This window comes from Diadema antillarum, unplaced genomic scaffold, assembly GCF_040938485.1.
Source record: "Diadema antillarum isolate AM-2024a unplaced genomic scaffold, OU_Dant_1.0 seq00001260_RagTag, whole genome shotgun sequence".
In the NCBI taxonomy this organism is placed as follows: Eukaryota; Metazoa; Echinodermata; class Echinoidea; order Diadematoida; family Diadematidae; genus Diadema; species Diadema antillarum.
This window is the reverse complement of record NW_027272043.1, coordinates 3,308-20,000: the sequence shown is the minus strand read 5'-3', so window position 1 is coordinate 20,000 and position 16,693 is coordinate 3,308. Positions and strand designations below refer to the sequence as shown.

The 16,693-nt window shown below is 39.7% G+C and overlaps 1 protein-coding gene across 1 annotated transcript in view; it reads right to left on the bottom strand.

Moving 5' to 3' along the window:
- Positions 1-16,253, bottom strand: part of LOC139745375 (fibronectin type-III domain-containing protein 3A-like) — a 117,072-nt gene extending 100,819 nt beyond the window's left edge. Inside the window, exon 1 of the mRNA XM_071655769.1 lies at positions 15,958-16,253. Coding sequence (XP_071511870.1) covers positions 15,958-16,042 — 85 coding nt within the window. The 5' untranslated portion in view covers positions 16,043-16,253. The remainder of the gene's footprint in view (positions 1-15,957) is intronic.
- Positions 16,254-16,693: the final 440 nt, after the last annotated feature.

Sequence of the window (16,693 nt, the reverse complement as noted above, 5' to 3'; positions counted from 1 at the left end):
CACTGACACAAAAACATGGTAAATGAATGAATAGCAAAAAACAGATTTTATAAGCACTGTCTCATATGGAAATTTTTTACAATGCTTGTTCTGAATTAAATTAACTATGAAAAATATAGCACTTTTGATATTCACCCAATGAAAATATGTAAATATCTAAACAGAACTTGTCACAATTACTTCCACAAAAATAAGTGAATGAAAAGATAATACTTTTGTATTTTCAAATCTGCAAATGGCCCATGCTGAAGTGTTACATTGTACATGAGACAATGAGCTGAGAGAACTACATCGTGTACTACCCGAGTTAATTTCCGATGTAAGACACTCTTAGACGTCTTTCCTATTGCCATACACCACACAGGGATCACCTAAAAATATTTCACTGGAATGAGAACGTTGAGGCTATGGGCCCTGGTTTGTGATAATCATGCGGAAGATCATTATGAAAAAAATGCATGAGTCTCACTCTTGAGCAAAATCAACGTTTTGGGAAAGCTCTGTGCACTGTGCTGATGAGGTCTGTGCATCTGACAGTCTCAATAGCTTGCAGTGTGCTAAGAATAAGCCTTGCAAAGTTACAATACAAATTGATTCAATACCATTCATGCCCAAACGAAGACATTATGAATGTGTATTTAGCATCAGCAGCAATGCCCAAACCATCACTCAGATGAATTTCAGTGTATATGCGAAGAAGTTGTCTCAAACACTGTACGTCATAACGTCATTTCAGTGAAATGAGAACCGTAAACCAAAGAGGAGCTACTTCCTCCACACAGAAATATGAGTATGAAAATGGCTACTTTGTAGGCCACCATTATGCAAGAACTTGGAGTCTGATAATCTCTTGAATGAAGCTTTTGACATGTCTGCCTCTCGCAACAACTTTGCACTGAATCCACTTGCAATGTTGGATGTTCTATCCATCCAGGTTAAGTACCATCTGTTTCTTCCTCCCCTGCCTCTTTTCTTCTTCCTCTTATCCCTTTTCATCCTCCTGCTCATCCCCTTCCACCATCATCCTCCTTCCCAATCTGCCTCCTTCTTCTCTTTTTTCTTTCTTTTACCATTCTCCTTTTTCCTGCTCCTCCCCTTCCACCCATCATCCTCCTTCCCAATCTGCCTCCTCCTTCTTTTCCTCTTTTTCCTCTTGCTCTATCCCTTCCACTTTAAATCACCCTCCTTCCTAATATACATCTTCTCCTTTTTCTTCTCTTCTTCATTTTCCTCTTCCATCATCATCCTTTCTAATCTGCCTCCTTCTTCTCCTCTTTTTTCTTTCTTTTACCACTCTCCTTCTTCCTGCTCCTCCCCTTCCACCATCATCCTCCTTCCCAATCTGCCTCCTCCTTCTTTTCCTCTTTTTCCTCTTGCTCCATCCCTTCCATTTTAAATCACCCTCCTTCCTAATCCTTATCTTCTCCTTTTTCTTCTCTTCTTCATCTTCCTCTTCCATCTCCTCCTTTTTAATCTGCCTCCTCCTCCTCCTCTCTCTTCCTTGTGCTCCTCCTCTTCCAACCATCATCCTTCTTCCCGATCTGCCTCATTCTTCTCCTCCTCCTTTCCTTTATCTTCTTCCTCCTATTCCTCCTCTTCCATTCATCCTCCTCCTCGTCAATCTGCTTCTTCTTCTTCTTCTTCTTCTTTTCCTTATCTTCTTCCTACCCTCCTTTTTTTTTCTTACAGCCAATCTGCAAGGTTTATTTCCACACTGTCAACAGACAAGTTTGCAAGTCCTGCAGTGATCCATCATAAAGACTCAAGCCCCAGCCAAAACAGTTCATTTCCCATACACTGCAGCCGAGAATATAATCCATTCCATTGATTGGCTTTCCTTTTGAACTTCAACACACATGCATGAGGTTGTTTGCTGTGTACTTGCATGCCCATAAAAGCCTCAACCTAATCCGAATGCACACATCTGAAATGTTTTGGGTGTTCATTACAAGGTCATGCAGCATGGAAATGCACCATGCCCCACATACAAAATATACATTGTACATCCGTCTGAGGTGGATAGAAATTAGGTTTATATGGTGGGTTTATGAAGTCTGTTCGTTTGAGGTATTCAATCTTCAAGGTAGCATCAAGGTGACATGGAATTTGGGGCTTCTGTTCTGATTTCTCTGACCTGTTTTCTCCATGAAATGTCCCAAACAAGACTCTTGTAAGCATCCTTTCCGCGCAGAAATGTAAAATGATACTCTGTAAATTGTTTTCCACAGAGAACAGAAAGGAAAACAAGATGGATTGCTGGCTACATTTACAGAAATGTGAACTGGTCCACAGCTCAATAATCTACCAAATAATAGCCTTCTCATTATTTTGTCCATTCCAACGAAACAAAAAAAAAAGAGAGAAAAAAACTTGATGATACAAAAAAAAAAAAAAAAAATCCATGTAAACTCTTAGGCGAAAAAGAGTGAGGGCAAAATGGTCGTGAGGAAGTCTTGTGAAACTGAACAAATTGCACAAAGTGAAAAACAGGTATCACACTAAACAAACTATAAAAGGTTAAAAAAATTTTTGCATTATATTTTCAAGCCCTCAACAGTCAAACATTGATCTACAGATGTCATATCTAAAGAAAATTGTTATACAATGATTACTTGATACCCTCTCTTCTTTACAATGATTTACATAGTGAAACATGGTCCATTGTTTTGTTTTTGTGTGTGAGTTTGTGTATGTGGTCCCCCCCCCCCCCCCACACACACACACCAGGGATATGAAGTAAAGCAACAAGTGCCAGAAATTTGCCGAAGGCTCCAAAAAAAATAAAAGACTGAAAGAAATACAAAGTTGAATGATTGTTGCTTGTACAATGAGTGAACCCAGTGGACAGACTGCCAGATCTTTAGTGTTCTACAGTTGTACTTCTCTTTTTTTCTCTCTCTCCCTCTCTACTCTTCTTTGTCAGTAAAAAATTAAGTCCTTTCACGTCACTTTTGCAACTTCTTCATTCATGGACACTGTCATACATTAGGAGAAAAGAACTGAAATATGTGAAATTTCACTCCGAGAGCTTCCGAAAAATAGTCTGTACTCATTCCCATCAATGGACCAAATCTAGGACTCTTTAACGGAGCACGGTGCATGAAGTGAGAATGAAATGACAACCCATGAAAGTCGCCCTTGGAAGTAGACTGTGACCCAGTTCACAACTTTGGCATTCCTCTGGACCCAAATAAAGCCCATCATGCTGCAGATCTCTCCTCTTGTTTGTTCTATCCCAGAAGCAAAAATGTCCGAGTCAATGTCCGCAGCTTTCCACTTCAGATGATATCATCGTGAGGGAGGGACACGAGGTGTTTGCATTTTACAAGGGTCATGGTTAGGGGAGTGGGTCTTTATACGGCGCCCTCTTTGAGCTGTCGTTCGGTGAGCAGCGGCCCTATGCCGACTTGAACTCCACATTGAACCCTGATCGTACATTGAAATATCATCGCTATTGTTCATCACATCTGGTGCACCTTCTGCGTCAGTACACTCACTCGGGCGTCTTACATTGTTGCTGCAGTGTTGGAACTTCGCACTCTGTGCCAGATGTAAACAAACCACACAGAAAAAAGGGGGATGCACAAGCACATGCAGCACTTTTGCTGAGGAACAACCTATAACAGCCAAGTTGAAATAGCTACATAAGGGCTTTCACAAGGTGAAAAAGTCTAATCTATACCAAGGGCACACAAAATGCTTCGGACACTTTATGAATACAGTGTGAACATAGTTTTTGCACAAAAAGCATTATTTCTGTTGGCGGATGGAACGTAACTTCACATCCTTCATTAATTCAGTGTTAACAGTTTTCTCGGGGGGAAGATGTCTCATCAATGTCAATGACATTCAGCAAACATGAAATACTGTATGCATAGTACAGGGTGATCTTTTTTTTTTCTTCTTCTTCTTTTTTTATTTTTAGGAAAGGACAAGTCTGATACAAGCCTATGAAATGGATTATCTGTGAACATTTCATGAATACAGGAACAGCATGGATTTATCAAAAAAAAAAAGAAAAAAAAAATGCACAAGCCAAATCTCTGCCAATGCCACAGATATAGTTGGCAAAGGACAAATGCAACCAATAGGAAGTATTCCACCCATTGAGGTACTTACAAATACTTCCTCACTCGCCTACTTGTCGCTTCTCAAAAGGCAACCAACACGACAGTTGCCCTCCCTGGCTCCACCAATCCTCTTACCACTGACATGGAGTGGGCAAGCCCAGAGTAGAAAAGTCCCTCAAGTATACTTGTCTTTCTCTGACATTCACCCCTCACAAAAATGTTCTTCCAGTGTAACAGCTTTTTTTCTTTCACTTTTTTTTAAATATAAAAGCAGAATTTCATGCCATGTTCTTACAGTTGGCATTGCAGAATGGAGTGAATTTAAATCCGATAGAATAACAGATGTTTCCTCAAAAATTGAATGTTAAATGAGAAAGTTATGGCAATTTAAGATGCAGCATCTTTTGACATAATTTCAAACTTGCAAAATATTATCAATTGATACCTAACACTATAATGCAACTGGAAATATATACAAAAACATTTTCAAATTGCTTTGAACACAAATAAGAGTGCGCAAGCTTATATTATATCAAGAATACTCGACTGCCTTTTCAGTCACTACAGACAATTAGCTGAAATCTCTCCTGAATGCTAAACTCCCATAGGTCTCACTTTACCTCAAACTACTGCTAAGCAGCAACCTCGATTGTCTCGTCGAGATCTCACTCTTGATTCTGTGAGTTTTTGTTAAATATAGCCTGTCCACAGCTACGAAAAGTAATTCACCTAACAACCACGATGACGATAATGGCTACAATATCTCCACCTTGAGAGCAACAATCTAGGTGCTTTGAGACCTGTAATTAATCAGCTTTCTCCCATTCCTCTTCTCCCCTTCAAACGTTTTTCCTTTTCTTCCACATGCTTTCATCTCAACAACCTGTTTGTATCCATATGCTGGGGTGGGGTGGGTTGGGAGAGTTGTCTTTAAGGTTATCTATTAGCAATCTTTACAGTGGCCAATAGTGTGCAAATTTGATTTAGTACTTACACGTTTCTCTGTCTCACAATTTGCAGCCGGGGGAAAAAGAAAAAAGGCGGATGTTTGCGTGGGAAATGAATGAATGTTCAACGAACAATTGCCCCAAGCCATCGGGAGAGAGTGAGATGATATTACTGAATTCTCTAAAAATAAACTGCTTGGCCAACGATTGCTGCTTGAAGTGTATTCCCTCAAGCAGCAAATATCATTCCCATCCACCCCCTCCCTTTATAGTTACGAGGCTTGACTGCTCACACTATAAGGTTAAAATGCTGAGCATGAAGTGGCTGCAGTCTCTGCAGCATACATGTATTCATTCCCATTGTGTAACGCTAAGCATGAAAAGCGTCATGATCCTATGCGAGGTTCAATCACGACATTCTGAGATGCTAAATTGATATGATACACTCGTGCTAATAAAGAATGGCTGATCTATATTGATTCATGCCAAAGCGAAGCACATAGCAAACGAAAATGTCGCAACACGACTTGACGTGCACATTGAAATGGCAAAACCCCAAAAATTAACAAGAAATAAAACAAACCAAAGCAAAATATCATACACGATATCACCACAACCATTCATTTCTCTTTGTAAAACAAGAAGCTGACTTTGAATATTATATATAAATATAGAATTTAAGTCTGATATTTTCTTAACAAGACAGGTGGGATGGGTTCATCTGCAAAAGTACTAACATCATTAAATATTGTAAATACTTTCATGGCAGAATTTTATATTTGGCCAATGTGGGAGTGTTAGCACTATGGAGACCAGACTGAACATGACGACAATGATACAATGACAGCACAAAGACGCCATAAAAAACTTGAGCGTGCCAACGTCTGAACTGGTACGTCCATCAATCAATGACAGCCTATGAGCATCACATGACATTTCCTGGCCAACAAACTGTGAAGACCATTACTGTGACAAACACAACCCGGCCATCGTCTTTGTTTTCAGGAAGGAGCCCGCCGCTAAGTAACGAGAGATTAGACATTAATATTTGCACTACCTGCTCCACGGCATCGATTGTCATAACACTAGCTAATATTGATCAGTGTTAAGTTCTTTTAAGACAATGTGAGGCTTTGGATACTTCAGTGTTTCAAAACACACCATGTTTTGACTCTTAAACTTGAGATGATGATATTCTGCACACTTCTTCACACTTATTCAGTCAAAATAAAAATTGTTCCAATGGCTAAAACAACTCTATTTGATAGACCCACACTAATAGCAAACGAAGGAAAGTTGCAGACTCTTCACCATAATTTCCTTCATATCTCGTGCATTTTCCCCCTTTTTTTAAGTAAAACTTTATTTATTTTCATTTCTGAATCATGTGACAAAGACACAGAGGGTTCCAAAGATATACAATTGTACGCATTAAAGTCACTTTAAGAATTTAATTCTAAATTGATTACGGAAAAGAATTCTATTTCTTTCTGCAAGTAAACATTTACATTAAAATCACTTTCAGAATTGAATTCTAAACTGATTATCAACAAAATTCACCTTTTCATGCTGTAAGTCAACAGCTGCAATAAAACCACTTTCAGAATTAAATCAAAACTGATTATGACTCTTTTTTTTTTCAAGATGCAAGTCAACAATTAGATTTAAAGTAATTCTAGTCTACCAAAATTTATTTACAAAGGTACTTAATCTTCATTTCTTGATGCATGAGAACTAGTGAAATGGTATATTCTGATAGGTATGACTGAAGTGTTAGCATATAAAAACAGGAATGGGGGCAGTGACATCAATGTCTGAACACCAGGCTGGGAAAGTCAGGACTCCAGACATTACATTCATATCTTGCATAGATCGCCACTGGGCCAACATCAAAAGGATCAGTGACTGTCTACTCAACGTCAAGTCTACCTACAATGTATCAAGTTTGGCATCCAATGCATAACCAGGTGTGTTCTTTAGCTTTATTTACTCAACGTCTCTAAATCTTTCTCAAGATTTATGGCCAAGGGATTGGATTGTACAGCATGCATCTCACAATAAACCAAATTCACCCACTCCCCTTGCATTTAATCAAGGTGGTATAATCTCTACAGCACTTCAAAAGACCAGTGTACGAACATACTCAAATTGTAGGCATGCCTTTCAGACAATGGTTCTTCTTAACAGCCTGAAAAGCTTGCCCAAGGTTTACCTAACATAGCAACAAGTGATGTATGCAAACTGGATTTCATGTATTGACAAGAGTTTTGAGGTACATGTACAGGTTGATAGAATTGTAGCTCATTATTAGGTCAGGATGGAAGAAACATCCTTAGATGAATTTGAATATGTTTGCAACCCAGTCTATTGCACAAATGTAATACACAGACTTAAAAGGGGGGTACTCAAAATTCCACGCATCGCTGCCAGATAAGAGACGTGAAACTATCAAGGGTCTGCAGTCACCAGACTAGCTTCAGCATGCAGGGGGAGTTGAGCGGCGGGTCAGCTGTATTTCTGTCGGAGTGACTCAAAGAATGGCTTCCTTGGAGGGGCAGCCACTGCCCTCAGTAATGCCCCATCCAAGTGGCCAGGAGGGACAAGGGATGCACGAATACCAATTCCCTCTCCTGGATTCTCAACTTTGAGGTATAACAACATTTTCCCATCGAGGACAGGCTGATTTTGCTGTAACTCGCATTTCCCACCAACATCTGCCCAGGTATACTCTGGACTTGTCTTAGATGGTTTAAAAGATTTCAAACTCTGTGATATTCCCCTCGTTTTTTGCACGAATTTTTCCCATAACAGACCACTGAGATGTACACTGTACATATAAACACGACACATACACAGACGTATTGATGGAGTATCAGTGCACATGGTGGTCTGAAATGCACCTTTCCGTATCTGCACCACGCCCCCTTCAAAGTTATATGGCTGATGTACTACATGTGCATAATAAATGTGAGATAAGGAACTGCATTAATTCTAGAGATGCCTCAAATAAAAGCATGTAATTGCAGAAATCGTACCAGTCAGTTGAGGTCCAAATAAAGTTTCAAAATTTACTTTAGAATTTAAGAGGGGTATGATGTTTTAATTGTCCTTGCACTTTCTAGTCTTGTCAGATAAAGCAGAGGGTAACTCAACTGCTGTACTACAGTAAAAGTCATCTGATATATCAAATCTCAAATATGAGATGGTTGCTATGGCAACTTATGATTCTTCTCTCCCCACCCCACCCCAACCAGGTGATGACTCAGTTTCTGAAAAAGGAAAACCTTACTGGATCACAGCTCCCGCACTTTACCATGCAGAGACTAAACATATGACTCACAGATGAAGAGGTATACAAATCAGAATATTATAACAGGAAACTTCATGGCTGAATTGCACAGACACAAGAACCCTCCGAAATTTGATCCACTGTCATTAAGACATCAAGTGTCGTCCGCTGCTGTTGGTGATATCTTTTTCTCTCTCCGTCAACAAGCCAAATTTTTCCCGAAAATGAAACTTTTGTGAACCAAACTGCCTCGCATCCTCGCTCACTCAGAAGCTGATGAAGCTTATCACATTACACTCTGGTATTAGATGTCAAGCTTTCTCTTCTGTCCCTGCACTGTTTTCTCCCCTTGGTTGCGGCCGGAAAGCCCATAAAATCCCCCCTTTCCTGTCGCTGATGTGGCTCCTGAGACAAGATATCATAATTGCTTGCTGTCACGTTGGATCATATCCTTCCTATGCACCTAGCATAAGTTTGGGAATATGCCACAATACCTATCAGGAGTATGTAATATAGAATCTTAATATATCTGGTCGGGGATACGATGGATATATGGCTACAGTAGCTACTCTATTTCAGGTGGGTCCTAGCCAACCTAGGCAGGTCTCCTTTGACTTGAAGATCATGATCTGTAGCGGGATGCAACAGGAAATATGTGTAGTCTAGCCTGACCAGATGCCATGCATGAAAACGGCATCTCATTGCTACATAATACTGAAGTGAGGACTGGAACGAAAACAACTGAAATACGGAGGGAAACAGAAAGAGAGAATATCTCACCTTCCCATGGTGCACTGCATTTTGTGCAAACAGGGCTACCATGGCTGTGAGGAATAACGTGGTGTAAATGTAGCATTATGTACATTGTAGCTTATATCTGATACCTGAGCAGGGCAATTTGTATTCTTTATTGCCCATTTTTGATCATCAACATTATTGACCAGTCAATAATTTTGTTATTGCCCACTTGGTTTCCATCCTGGTACAGCAGAACAGTCAACTCTGCAAAAAACATTATACCAAGTGTAATTTGTGAACCACTGACATAACTTATTAAAATCAGTGATGTTTATGATAGATGTCTTGCTATGTCCACTGTACCATGCACATCTTAGGGGAAAAAAAAGAAAATAATGATCACTCATTTCCCTGCCAGATTCTAAACACTTCAGCGAGGGCAAACATGTATGTTTGAATGAGACTGTCTACATCTTCCATGTGAATGTACATTGGTATCCATTACAGACCAATCAATGATTAACCTCACATTGTCATATTCTTAAATGCATGGGTAGAAATGAATCCCCCCCCCCCCCTGCAAGAGATCACATTGGGAGCCATGATTGGACAAAGGGGGAAGGAATACTGTTGTACGTAATGGTGAATACATCATTATGCATTTAAAAATTTGATACAAATAACTCTTATTTATCATGATGTCTCTTACAACAAACAAATATTTGACTTGATCCTAAAGTGTTAAACTGCATTCAAAAAGGAATATTGGCTTTGTGTCATCAAAAAAAAAAAGGAACAAATTTGTTCAGCAGAAATGTGCTGCTACACTTCCTGGAAGAGGAAAAGGAACAATGTTAATACATATTGCAGGGAAATAATTCCTTAAAATCTGCAACAGAAAAAAAAAATCCTTCTTCCGTGTCCGAAATAGGAATAGCTTAAAATAGAAGTTGACTGTGTGAGGAAACATTTGTTGCTTACCTCACACTCATCTGATTTTAGAGGAAAAAAGGAGAAAACTTGAAGTGTGGGTGTTTCTTACTTGTGCTGCTATTTTAGCTGCAATTACCCTGTCATAGTATCAGTACCAAGGCAACGATGCACTCCAGGCTATTTCTTTCCCAACAATTAAGGCCTTTTTGTCTGAATGGAATCAACCCACGTGCAATCTCATATCAAACAAACAATTTATGCGTATGGCCATTCCCCGATGTCCCAGTGCAAATATGGACTTGAGCCTTGAGCCTGATGAAGTGCCACGAGCGGTAGTGATGGTGGTGGTGGTACGGGAAGGAGGGGCGCTGTCAACACCACTATTTGCAATCTCTGGCCAAACAGGCAGCTTTTGAGGGCGGCAATCAAGTGTGTGAAAGCTGGGATCTCGCTATATATTAATACCAGACAATAGATCCATCAACTACACAGCACCTTTGAGACATAGCCAGTAACTGGTGCAGATGGGGGAATGGATGGGGAAGCTGTATGCAAGGGAGGGGGCAGGGAGAACTGAGAGGGAGGAGTGGGAGAGGTAGGAGATGCTAGAAAAAGGGGGTGGGGGTGGGGGACACTGAGGAAGGGATCAGATGGTTAACCTGGGTAGCTGGATCTGGACTGATGGTCACAGATTGTAAAACAGAGTGTGAGAGAAACCACAAGCCATATGGTAAAACCATGCTGTAAATATATTCCTTACTATTGACCCTTCATATATGTGTACTATCAGTTTCAGCACAAGGCGGAAACTTGGAGGCCAGACACCGTCCCCCTAACAACATCTCCTGCACACGTCTGCATGATCTCTCCCCCTTACTCCCTCCCTCTCTCTCTCTCCTTTGCGCACTCTTCGCGCCACCCTCGGTTTCTCTTCCCGTTTCCCCTCAACCCCTTATCATCCTCGCTCCCTTTCCTCGGCCGGGCGGCGGATGACGCATTTCAGACGGGGGTGCATCCTATTGACTCAATCGCCGTGACGAAATCATGACATCACGACTGATGTAGGCGTCATGCCACCTGACCGACGGGAAGAATCGCTGCAGACACGGTGAAAGCGGCTGTGACAGCCTCGAAGTTACAGACAGAAAGAAAGACAGACAAACGCATGCATACATACTCGCTTCCTTCACTCCCAATCCCATTACAAACAGATTCAGAAAAAAAAGTAAAAGACCCCCAAAAGGATTCTCGTCTAAAAAGTTAAAATCTGCTGGTTAAATTGAATTTTCTTTGGCACGGAAAGGGAGACTACGTTGAATGCTATGGCATCAATATCATATCGTCTTTCTTCCCAAGTGGAACTTGGTGGATGGGGAAGGGAAGTTGGGGGGGGGGGGGGGGGGGGGGGGAGGGAGGGGTGTGCACGGGCACAAAGAATGCCAGCAATTGTCAGAATGGGATTATTAATCCAGCTGAAAAATGGATGGAAAAGGTCACAAATTTCATTCTGCTGTTGATCACATCCCTGACGTCACTTGAACGGGTAAAGAATTTCTTCTCCTCGCGGGAAATTCTGCTCTGCAATGACACAAGCACTTGAAAACCCTCGTATGCAGCAATACACAGCAAAGTTTTACAATGCAACACGTAAATTGTATGCTCTTAAGAAGGAAAATTCTTTTGATTCTGTAGTTCAGTGGTGTCTACATCATTTTGGTGACACTCACTACCTAAATTTTTGGTGATTTGAGAAGCTACGGAGCACAAATACTACAAAGAACCTTCCTGAAACGATGGCAATGCAGATAAAGACAAATAAACTGTAAACTAGTATAATCTGTACCACGATATTACTGACTTTGATAAAAATACAGTAGAAGCAGATGAATCAAATCATACAGGTTTTCTGAAGATTGGACAGAAAGTGAAAAGGGGATGGAATATCAATTTCCCGTGTATTCATCAAATAAAAATATCATTGTAATTTGCATATAATGCAAATTAGGGGCAATGATGTCAGCATCTCACATCTCTCAATTGCTTTGTACACATAAATATAATATAAACACATAAAAATTTTACAAATCATAAGTATTAAACAAAAATAATTTGAAAAAATGTTGCAGGGTCAATAATTAGGCAACTACAACCCCTCCCCATCTCAAAGTTGCTGTTGCTAGGTTACCACACATCTACAAAGCTATGCTGTGAGGGGCCTACCTATTATACTCTTAATTTTGATTTCATGTAATAACAGGAAATTCGTGAAAATTTATGTACAGGTAAAAGGTAGACTTCTGAGGTGATGTCATTGTCACTTCCTTCAATGTGCATCCACGGCTGCACCTAATATCACTGTTCCTTACAACAACAAAAAAGTGACTTTTGATTGTGATAAACCTTGTCCATTTTTTGTCTGATTTCACATCATTTATAAAAACTGGTGAAGAATTTAACTTTAAATCCACAAGTCTTAAAGTATAAACTAGAAAGACAGCAGGAAAATACATAATTAGGCTACAAACATGATGAGGCAATCACCCATGAAACAAAAATGTGTATGAATGCAGTCGTAAAAGATAAGAAATTGCCACTGTCATACAGATGTATACTATTTAAAGTGAGCCAGACATATATCATTTGTTTTTTATTAATACTGTCAATGCATGAAATACTTTTCATGGGCTATAAAGCTAGGATAGATGGAGCAAACTACCACTGTACAATGTAAGCTTCATGCAATTAATGTGGTCATCCAGTCATTAATCTCTCTCCCACTTCCAAGAAAAAGGAACTCTTCTGCTCATATTGTGTGGGCGATATTCTGGTGGCGGGTCACTGACACGGTCTGAAGGGGGCAATATATACAAACTGTGGGTCGGGTTGTAGTGGAAAATGGAAAATTTTAATAACAATCTGCGTACAGCTGAGCTGGTGGTGACAAAAGCTTCACTTTCAACCTACATATTTCCTCACACAAAAAAACAACAACCCAAAAATGTAACACGCTGATACCATTCCCCATCAAACTGACCTCAATGACACTTTTTTCTCCACTAACAGGTTAATTCAGATACTTTCTCAGCTTTTTGGTTCACAACGCAAACATATCTGTACCTTCAATAGCACTCTATATCAATATTTTTGTCTGCACTAGAAGTCTATAAAAGAAGGATTTGACATAAAGCGATACAGTGTAATATTTGAGAAGTGATTGAGAAAGATGGCCACATGGAATCCTGGCAGTTTCTGCAGGGTTTTTTTTTTTCAATCTTTATTCTTGCAATTTCTGTCCACCGCATAAAACAGAGAATTGATAAAATGCAATCTTTAATATCACAAACCCAGACACTGAAGAAGAAATCCTTCCAGAAAACAAATAAACTTCAAGAGAAAGAGAAAAATATTCCCTACAGGATGATACAAAAATGACAAAAGTCAGATAAAAAATAAAGAAGATATGGCATTTTTATATCTCACATTTATTCAGAAAACATTTCCTGACCAGTCCTTATGAATGTTCAAATGAGTGTTACGTCAAACCCTCACAATTTTAAATGTTTGTTTATATAAAATTTGGAAAAATTATTATTCTTCGCTAATACAAGTAAAAGCATGTTCCCATACCAAGATATATCAGAGTTAACATTTGTTCTTTTTTATTTTGGGTGGTTTTACGACAAGTTTTATATTTATACAGCTGAAATATGAGATTTTTGTCATTTCTGTTTATGAAATGAGTATAGAAATTGTGAGAGCATGACATCATCAACTTTCTGATTTGAATATTCATAAGGACTGGTGAAGAAATGTTTTCTGAAAAAATGTGAAATTTCACAATGTCATATCTTCCTTATTTCTTATCCGATTTGTGTCACTTTTTATCACTCTGTAGGAAAAAATTTTCTTTTTCTTTTAAAGTTTATTTATTTTGGGGGTGGATTTCCTCTTAGGGCTTATTTCTCTTTCTATGCTGTTTCTAATTATATCTACTGTATATTTACATTGTAGACATGTGCTAAACCAAATCTGAACTGCCCCATTCTAAGCAATGCAGTCATTCATGGATTTACAAGGGGGGGGGGGGGATAGAAAAGGACAGGAATTCTGTCTGTCTAGTCCTTTTATAGCATATTGTCACATGAAAAAAAATCCTAGATGTTATATATCAAATATGGAAAGGGAGAAGGGAAGAGAGAGAAAGAGAGAGAGCGAGAGGCAAAAAAAAAGAAAGAAAGAAGGGAATATGGTTTAGGAGAAAGCAATCTTTTACTGATGGGCTACCGTGTACATGTATAGTCTCCTTGAGCACAGCTTTAATGCTACAGGATAGTGCAGGCTCTTACACAAGCCATTCATTAACTCTTGCATACTGTACGTATATCTCCTGCTCTATTTGTGCTCTCCAGGCACGCATCCCATTGCGCCCTGGAAAAAACGGAAGTCCTCGCAGACTCCGTGGGTACTGCAGAGAAGGGATACACGGGATGGAAAATGAACTGCCGACCAGAATAAAAAGAAACATAAATGAAACAAAACAAAAACAAGCAACTGCTCTCCCTTTCATACTAATGTGAACGTCAATTAAGCGCTCTCCCGAAATGAAATGAGGAATGAGACGGAGAATTGGTAAAGATGTGCTCCGGTATCATTTTCTCCTCTTTTTGCTCCGAAATCTCGCCAGCATACACCGACTGGCGCACACCAGGATAAACTTGTACAGCATATGGGAGACCATGATTTCTGGAAGGAAACCTACGTGAGGGGATTACTCGGGGGCAGCGGGGAAATGCAAATATGCGAGAGGACTGCCCGATGTGCAATACAACGGGGAAATGGAATTTTGATGAGAACTGATGACTGGAGAAAGAATGGGTACATTTTCATATCGCCCCCACAAAGAAGACTCCTGTGACCAGGACAAATCAAAATTGAAAAGGCACCATGATAAAAAACAAAATCAAAATAAAATTTGAAGATAAAATTGCAAAATTAGACTTCAGCCGGATAATCCTCAACAGCAAAATAGGACAGGAGCCAAATGAATTGGCACAACCATCAAACATTGCACTTTTTCTGTCCACTTAAGCTGATTATAGTTTCCCTGTCTTCTTTCATACAAACACGGGTATCTACATATACTTATTGTTATTAAAGGAAATATGCCAACTTCAGAGGGAAAAAGAAACAAAAATATTATACACAAGATATGCTCTGACTTCAAATCTCAGTTGATCATTCCTGCCTTGCAAACATCCATATCAAACAGGCAAAATTGCTTGAGTTGCCAGGGAACTTTGAATGACGGTGATGATGAAGGTTAAAGGCCCTAGTCATTGACTTTATCATTACACCTATTATCACAATTGGAATCCCTGTAGCTACTGCCACTGCTAGAAGTACTGGCAGTGACAACAATAGCAGACACATACACAACTTTGAAGAGATGATTATGGCTATGATCACCATCACTCACTTTAACTACATTGCTTACAAAAGATGTATTGTCAAAACTTGATGGAAAGAGAAAGACCGACTGCCTTCATGCTCAATGAATAATCCAAGTGATCAAAAAAACATTTATGCATCAATCAATTTAGTGGTAAAAAGAAAGTGAGCAGTGACCCCATCCCATCCCACAATGACTTTCAATGTGTACACCCTCTTAAATCGTCGCTGGGGCGACAAGACCTCGTATACAAAATGTCAAATGTTCAGGAGAGCCAAAATACATGGCGGCCGAAGCACTATAGCAAATACAGTAGGCTAACCTTTCCTTGGACATGCCGTAGTGGCTTCATTTTTGGGGTACGACAATTAAGATTTGGACAGGACATCACTTAACCGATTATTTGACCATTAATCAAAAAAAGTCATTTTCACCAAAATTTCAAATACAAGGTCATGTCACCCTAGCGACGTTATGTTCTTCAAAAATGAAAAGCTGGTGCCTCCCAGAGAAGTAAAGTTTGCGGCTTACCTTCGTCATCAGCTTTCAGACTATTCTGCCTCTTCTTCCGGTTTCCGCCCCGCGAGTTGGTGCCATTTTCTGACGTCCTGCCCATGCCGCCGTGCGAGTTCAGGCCGCGGGGCGAGGACTGCGGACTGCTGGAGTGACTGCTCTGGCCCGCCCCCTCCTTCTGCTGCTGTCGCTGCTCCCGCTCGCGCTCTCGCAGCTTCTTCTGCAGCTTTTCGCGTTGCTTGTCCGCCCGCTCGTCGCGAGACCGAGACCTTGGAAGAACGGGCCTGTGCGCAGTTTCTGGTAGTTCACATGTTCAAGCCATGCATTGGAAAGAAGGAAAAGAACATGATTTATGTCAATTTGCAAGTTAAGATATGAAAATGCTATTGCAATTTGACTTTGCTGACCCAAAAATATCTCCAAATGAAAGAATTATGGATTTACAGTGTATGACGGATTGGTTTTCTTAGTTTCATTTATCTTCCACTTGTTTTTGTTTTGTTCTGTTTTGTTTTTTGCTTTTCCCTGTTTTAGGCATGACTTACAAACAGAAAATGTTCCTATAATAGTTCCTTCAAATTCATTGAGTCTAGATTGATGTCAAGCTAACAACCACTGGCAAATTCTTTTTATATGGCTAAATTCTGTTACCGACATTTGTACTGCAAAATTATAACAAATTTCAACAATTTCATTTTTGCTTACAAATGTTATATGTCTGTACTTTCAGGGACACAAACATAATTCAGATATT